Source organism: Otolemur garnettii, unplaced genomic scaffold (assembly GCF_000181295.1).
Source record: "Otolemur garnettii isolate 467f Iridium unplaced genomic scaffold, OtoGar3 scaffold00218, whole genome shotgun sequence".
Lineage (NCBI taxonomy): Eukaryota > Metazoa > Chordata > Mammalia > Primates > Galagidae > Otolemur > Otolemur garnettii.
Window position 1 is genome coordinate 677,596 of NW_003852613.1, and position 7,229 is coordinate 684,824.

At 58.5% G+C, this 7,229-nt stretch overlaps 2 protein-coding genes across 2 annotated transcripts in view; one reads left to right on the forward strand and one right to left on the reverse strand.

Moving 5' to 3' along the window:
* LOC105888186 (P2X purinoceptor 6) overlaps window positions 1-1,961 on the forward strand; it is a 17,780-nt gene extending 15,819 nt beyond the window's left edge. Inside the window, exons 7-8 of the mRNA XM_012812673.1 lie at window positions 1,286-1,408; window positions 1,954-1,961. Of these exons, the coding sequence (XP_012668127.1) occupies window positions 1,286-1,408; window positions 1,954-1,961 (131 nt within the window). The remainder of the gene's footprint in view (window positions 1-1,285; window positions 1,409-1,953) is intronic.
* Window positions 1,962-2,343: 382 nt separating this feature from the next.
* Window positions 2,344-5,316, reverse strand: LOC100966947 (cationic amino acid transporter 4-like). Its single transcript, XM_012812674.1, has 4 exons — window positions 4,335-5,316; window positions 2,885-3,519; window positions 2,612-2,720; window positions 2,344-2,519 (listed from the first exon to the last, which is right to left on the reverse strand). Exons 1-4 carry the CDS (start codon window positions 5,314-5,316, stop codon window positions 2,344-2,346), a joined length of 1,902 nt encoding a protein of 633 aa, XP_012668128.1.
* Window positions 5,317-7,229: the final 1,913 nt, after the last annotated feature.

A 7,229-nucleotide genomic window follows, 5' to 3' on the forward strand; every position in this document is an offset into this window, starting at 1 on the left:
GAGGGCACTGCCTTGGGGATCTCAAGTAGAACTTCACCAGGATTAGGCCAGGGGTTGTAAGGGTGAAGGCCACCCTCAAACTCCCAAGCACAGGGTCCCTCCTGACTCCACCTCTGGTGGGATACTGTCTGGGAGCCACAGGAGCCGGTTTTGTTTGAAGCCCTGCAGGGAAACATGAGCCATGGAGACTGGGAGAGCTGGGGACCCCCATGCAGGATGCCATCCAGTGGGACTCTTGCTGTGTCTGTGTCTGGAGTCTCCCTCCCAGACTCTGTCCCCAGTGTTCCTAGCAGAGGTCTGCTTGCAGCTGTGACCACTGACCCTCCTCCCCTTCCCTGTACCCCCACTCCCAGGTAGAGACCTCACCCTTCCAGCTGCCCTGTGGATAGGCAGAAAAAGGCCTGGGGGAGGGGTCCTGCCCAGGGCAGATGTCATCCATGGAAGAGGGTGGGGAGGGTAGAGAATCCAGGCCCCAGGGACCCAGGCAAAAGCATGAGCATCTCTTGGGCTCACATCTGTTCAGCTAGTTGGTTCTGGCCATTCTCTAGTAGCAGCTCTCTGACCATAGAGGGGTGGTATGGGCAGGAGGGGGCTGAATTGGTGGTGACTGGGCCAGTAAGGACCTTCTGTATCCCTCCCTGGTGATCCCCAGCCCAACCCCCTGGAACCTGCTCCCCTGGGCATCCTGAGAGCCTGGGGGTGAAGAGGGTAGGGGGTTGCACTTCTGACATTCACTGCAGCCCAAGTCACATCTAGGAACCTGTCTGGGCAGCTGCACAGGGAGGTCCTGACCCTGACTGCAGGCAACATGGGATGACTGGAAGGAATGTCCCAAAAAAAGGACCCACAGCAGGCTGGCCCCAGGTTTTACCCCTGGAATCCTCCCGGGGGCCCTGAATCCTGCCTGATAAGAGAACTTTCCCCGTAGGTAGGGAGGAGCAGGAGAGGCAGCAGGATCTAGGCCCTCTCTTGGTCCCAGAGTGGGGCAGGGTCTCCCACCCTCAGAGGCGAGAGGCTGCTTTCAATCATAGGTACCTGGTGATCAGGACATGCTGGGGAGGCTCAGGGTTGGGGATCATCTGACACCAGAGACTCAGAAAAGCCCTTGGGGTCCCTGCTGCCTCTGAAGGCCTAGGGTGGGACAGCATGGCCCATGAGGCCTGGTTGTCCACAATGGGTGCCATAGACTTGGTTGTCCTTGGGGTCTAGAGAAAGCTAATGTCATGGCTGGACAAATTGAGTAAAGCTGGCAATGCCAACAGTGTCCTGTGTCGTCCTTACACAGGACGGAAGGGGGAGGCATCTGTGGTGGACAGGGCGCAGCCACGGGAGACCAGTGGAGGGGTGCAGGATTGGCCGGCAGCTGCCCTGCCCACCATCCTTCAGGATGGGGCCCTAGAGCCACCAGGTGGGCTGGAGCAGGCACTTGTGTGGCCCTACACAGCTGAGCACTGTATGTACCACATGGAGCCTTTAAGAGAGGGCAGAGAGGGACAGCCTGAGAGCTGAGGCCTGGGCATGAACCTAGGAATAGCTGCCACCTCACTCCACATGGCAGCACCCCTAGGGTGGTCTGTGCAGGCCATGTGGGGATGGGCATGGCTGTGTGGTGTGCCTGTGTACTGGGGTGCATCTGCGTCCCTGGGCAGGCCTCAGGCACCTGCCACCCTCTTTGGGAATCTAGGAAAACTAAGGAGAACCTGGAACCCCACTGCCATTTCAAGGCAGCCTTCTTGGGGCCCAAGATCTGCTTCCTGAATCATCTCCCAGGGAGGACAGGTGGAGGGGGTGACCTCTCCTGTCACAGCCCCTCCACCTCCCTACCTGGTGTTTGTAGGGCTAGACAGGGAGCTGGGCAAGAAGCACTGGCCTGGGGCAGGGGGACACATGGACCCAAGCCAGGCCACGTCCCTGATTCAGGGTGGTCTCAGCACTGGCATCTCCCCTTTGCAGAGCCTTGACGACTTTGGACAATCACACTTGGAGACAAGTTCCTGGGGGCAGATGAGACCTCAGTGCCACAAAGAATGCCACAGTGGACACGGCAGCAGACCATATGGCTGGCTGAGCCATTATTATTATAGATCCCTGGGGCTGTGGGCCTCCCCACCTGCCCGACTTCACCTTCCAGGGAACTGGAATCAGTCAGGAACAGGAAGGCACTGGGCTAAGAGGCCAGTACACCAGTGCTGGCCAAGGCTCCCTCCTGGAGACCTGAAGCTCAGTGCCTGGGCTAAGTCCTAACGTCCTAGGGACCCCAGACTTAGCAGGTAAACCCAAGCTGCCCTGGACAGAGGGGCTCCTGAGGAGGTGGGAGAGGGCAGGACAGGTGAGGGTGGCCGGCTACTCCGTGTGGCTGGGCGCAGGGGGTGGCGCCTGGCTAGAGGGCTGTATGGCCTGCACCGTCTCCTCCAGGCTGCCACTGGGGAATACCACATAGCGTGTGATGGTCAGCCCTGGGGGCTCCCGCTGGTTCTCCTTGCTGTGCCAGATGCCATAGCCGAAATACACAGCGAGTCCTGCAGGGTGTGAGGGGATGAGCCTGAGGGGCAGGTCCCAGCCCTCCCTGCCCCCCTCCCAGCCCACTCGGGGCCCAGCTGGCCCCACTCACCCATTAGCAGCCAGATAGTGAAGCGCACCCAGGTCAGGTAGTTGAGCTTCAGCATGAGACAGATGTTGAGGAGGATGCTGAGGGCTGGGAGCAGGGGCACCATGGGGATCTGAGGGGACAGAGTGGGGCTAGCTGGGGTGCAGAAGAGACTCGCCATGCCCAAAGGGGTAGGGGATGGCTGTGCCGGCCTTCCCCAGCCCCGTGAGCCCTGGTTCATTCCCTGGTGACAGAGGAGGAAGGGGCGAGGGGAACATCCACTTCTGGGGGAGGTACCTGAAACGTGTCCTGCCGGGGCTGTTGCTGGAAAGCCCCCAGGATGAGGACGCTAAGCAGAAACACAGCACTGCTGAGCAGGAGCAGTAGGATGTAACCCCAGTGTGGGAGGCCCGAGTCCCCAAAAATCAGCACAGAGTCCAGGGTGGTGGCTGAGGCCATCAGGATGCAGAGTGCACAAGTCACAACCCTCCCAGGGCTGTACCCACTCAGGAAACCCAGGTAGCGCCTCAGGGCAGGTCGCAGCTGTCCAGGCTCGGGGGCTGATGCCTGCTCTGCACCCACCAGCTGCATGTGGTCTGAGACGGAGCTGTGCTCCTTGGACAGGGGGCCAGAGCTGGCCGGGCCTGGGGAGCTGGGTGCAGAAGCCTTCTGGAAGCGTAGCACAATGATGCTGGCGGCCACAAAGGTGTAGGCGAGTAGTGTGCCAATAGATAGGAACTGGACCAGCGCTTCGAGATCCATCAGCAGTGACAGGAGGGCCATGAGGATCCCGAACACCAGGATGCCCATTACAGGCACCTGCGTCCGGGGGTGCACGTAGGCAAACACCTGGAAGAAGAGCCCGTCGACTGCCATGGCGTAGACGATGCGTGGCAGGGAGAAGAGGCTGCTGAGCAGGACAGTGTTCATGGCTGTAGAAGAGGGTAGGGCAACGGTCAGCCTGGTGGACCGGCCTCTGCTGGGGCCAGAACATGGGTGGCTCTTTGTGAGTTTGTGGGCTCTCTGAGTGGGCATCAGTGTGGTGGGTACTGTATTGTCAGACCCTTGCCCCAGGAATAGGACACTCCGGTTTAGACCACAGGCCCTTTGGAGAATCTTTTTTTTTTTTTTCTGTAGAGACAGAGTCTCACTTTATCACCCTCAGGAGAGTGTCACAGTGTCAGACAACTCACAGCAACCTCCAACTCCTGGGCTTAGGCGATTCTCTTGCCTCAGCCTCCTGAGTAGCTAGCTGGGACTACAGGCGCTCACCACAACGGCCAACTATTTTTTATTTAGAGACAGAGTCTCACTTTGTCACCCTGAGTAGAGTGCCATGGGGTCACAGCTCATAGCAACCTCCAGCTCTTGGGCTTAAGCGGATCTCTTGCCTCAGCCTCCCGAATAGAAATCTGCTATTTTTTTGTTGCAGTTTGGCTGGGGCCGGGTTTGAACCCACCACCATAGGTATATGGGTCCAGTGCCCTACCCAGTGAGCCACAGGTGCCGCCCCACTTTGGGGAATCTGATGAGAGCTGAGTCCCTCTCCTCGGGAAACCCATGACCAAAACTAGCATTCTATGAACAGTTTTTGGGGAAGTCCCTCCCAATAAGCCTGGGTGGAGAGTTTCTAATAATTAGCACTTTCCTGGGCCCATTATACAACTAGAAAAATCAAGGCACAGATGATAATGTGTTCCCTGAACGGTTTTGTTCCTTGCCACCCTTCCCCGAAAAGGGCCCTTACCGCAAATGGAGCCTGCGGCCACAATGTAGCCAGCCCAGCTGTAGCCCCGCCGGTGGAAGGCATCGGCCAGTGCGGAGTCAGGCTCCAGGCTATGCCAGGGCACGATGAGGGTCAGCACGGTGGAGACAAGAATGTAGGCGCCTGCTGCCAAGCTAAGTGCAATGGCAATGGCCACGGGCACAGCCCGCCTCGGGTTCTGGGCCTCCTCACTGGAGGCAGTGATAACGTCAAAGCCCACAAAGGCAAAGAAACACGAGGCAGTGCCAGCCATGACACCAGAGAAGCCAAAGGGTGCAAAGCCCCCCTCCTCTGCACTCCAGTTGTGGGGCTCAGCCAGGATGAAGCCCAGGATGACGATAAAGAGGATGGTGAGCAGGTTGATGGTCGAGAAGGTGTGGTTGAACCAGGAGGAGACCCGAGCTCCACAGGAGACAAAGGCAGCAGCCAGAAGGAGGATTCCGGCAGCCAGGAAGTCTGGGTAGTTACCCATCAAGGGCACCTGCCAGGATCCCACGTGGGTCACGGTGAAGTTTCGGATTCTGTGGCCAAAGATGGAATCTAGGTAGCCACTCCAGGCTCGGGCCACAGCAGCGCCACCAATAATATATTCGAGGAGAATGTTCCAGCCGATGAGGAAGGCCCACAGCTCACCCATTGACACATAGGTGAACAGGTAGGCAGAGCCTGTGCGGGGCACACGTGCCCCAAATTCTGCATAGCAAAGGGCTGCCAGGAGGGAGGCCACAGCGGCCACACAATAGGACAAGATCACAGCAGGGCCAGCAACATCCTTGGCCACCGCACCTGTAAGCACGTAGAGGCCTGATCCCACCATGCCACCAACACCCAGCAGGGTCAGGTCCAGCGTGGACAGGCAGCGCCGCAGCGACGTCTCCATGCTGGACTCCTCCAGCGGCTTCAGCCTGTTCAGTTTCTGGAAGAAGCGTGCCAGGCTGGCAGCACCGGGCAGCCCACGGACCATGGCAGGCAGCTGAGAAGAGCACCAAGCCAGCTACACGTACCTGCTGGGGCCAGAGAGGAATGAGCAGCCCAGTCCCGGGCAGCCCTCAATCTCTCCTGGACTGTCCAATCTCTCTCTGTCCCCACCGTGGGGACCTGGGCACCCAAATCGTGGGTCCGCTGCAGGGATGGGATGGGATCAGGAATGTCTGGAAGTCCCGTCTGCCTCCCAGGGAGCAAAGAGGTCGGAGAGGAGCGCCATTGGGTTGCCTGAGTGGCCCTGAGAGTGGGGAGGGGGCAGCCCTAGGGAGCAGCTGGGTATGGCTCAGTGGTCTGGGATCCAAGAACAATGTGAAACCCGAAGCTTCCTGGAGTTGTGCCAGGCTGGCAGGACCCGGAACAGGTCTGGGACGGGGCAGGCGTGGCCCGTGCGGCCACCTGGTATCAGTCAGCGGTGGTCTCCCACTCCTATCCCCGACACCCCACCGCCATACTGGCAGATCAGCGCCTGGGGGGGGGTGGCGGCTGTTATGAAGGGGCACCCTGGACCCTGAAGCCGAGACCCCACGCACCTCGCCGCGTCCCACACTCCGCCACTGCAGGAGCCAGTTCCGTCCCTCCCCTGGCCCCAGACACTGGTCCCAGCTCGTCTTGGTGGGACCCACTGCGACCCACCTGCTGTCGCCGCCGCAGTCGCAGATCTGAGCGCTGTGCCAGCCCAACCCGCCAGCGCCGCCTGCGCGCACGGCCCGCCCCTACCCTCAGGCGCCCCATCTGGCTCGCAGCACCGCCCACCCTCACACACCCAGAGAGCCCCCGCCCTCCCCGCCCTAGGATGTTACAACCTGAGCTCACGGAGCTCTAGGGAAGTCCTATCACGGTGACCCATTCACAGATGATGAAGCTCAAGAAACCAGTTAGTGACTAGGTCGGGTAACCGGGGTGTAGTTGAGGTGTATGGAGATCTAGGGGTACAGAGCCAACCCTCTTTCTATTGCAGCAGATCCCTCCACGTGTGGGGCACCATCCAGGCCCCCCAACACAGGGTGACATGAGGGCTGTGGCTTCAGGCACAGTGAGATGAGTGGCCCTGGGCAATCCCTGAGTCTTCTCCCAACTGGGTGGCGGTAAGCCATCTACACGTTGGCGGGACTGAGCAGCCTTTGACAGTGTTTTTTGAACTGAGGGAACTCACACTGGCTGCTCTGAGCCTTCAGCTCCCTTGTTCTGCAAGTAAGCGAGCAGCCTTCTGGGGACAACCTGCACCCTCCAGGGAGGTGCTCTAGAGCAGTGATTTTCAACCTGGTGTCTGTGTGAAAATTATTAAAGATCATTAATTAAATTATTTTCAAAAGACGTTCCAAAGCATGGTAAGTATATTCTTTTTTGGTCAACATAATTTAAGTGTGCATGGAAGTTTTAGCTATAGGTTCAAGTGTTTCACAATATAAAATTGGATGAAAAACACTGCCCTAGACCCTCTAAGACTCCCATGGCAGCATCCCCTGTAGGCCCAGAGACTCCTAGGGGACCCCAATAGCAACTCCCCGTTTGTGGTTATCCATGACAGCCACCATGTGCTGTGTCCCCCATGCCAGTCCTCATACCACAAGCAGTGTCCACATCCTGCCATGTGATCATCAGGTGACCCCCTTAACACACACACACCCATGGGGACTCTTATTCCTGGGGCTGAAGGGTCTTTCTGCTCTTCCCATTTCTTTAAAACCGAGAACATCCTGTGATAGGGTGTTAACTGGGTCACAGTAAAAGAATAACAATGTAGCCAGGCCCAAGCAGACATCTGCTTCCTCCAGAACTTTACACGGCTGTGTTGTCAGTTCATGTGTGGTTCATGGAGCTGGATCTCAGGGCACCTGCAGCCAGCCTGGCTTGGTGGGCTGATGACAGGATGGTGGACTCCTGGACAAGATG

Bases quoted from the DNA above. Each gene is read 5' to 3' on its own strand.
- LOC100966947 (XM_012812674.1), bottom strand. From the start codon at position 5,316: ATGGTCCGTGGGCTGCCCGGTGCTGCCAGCCTGGCACGCTTCTTCCAG. The intron at 3,520-4,334 runs GTAAGGGCCCTT...CCTCTTCTACAG, and splicing joins GGCCGCAGGCTCCATTTGCG to CCATGAACACTGTCCTGCTC. The intron at 2,721-2,884 runs GTACCTCCCCCA...CTGTCCCCTCAG, and splicing joins CCCGGCAGGACACGTTTCAG to ATCCCCATGGTGCCCCTGCT.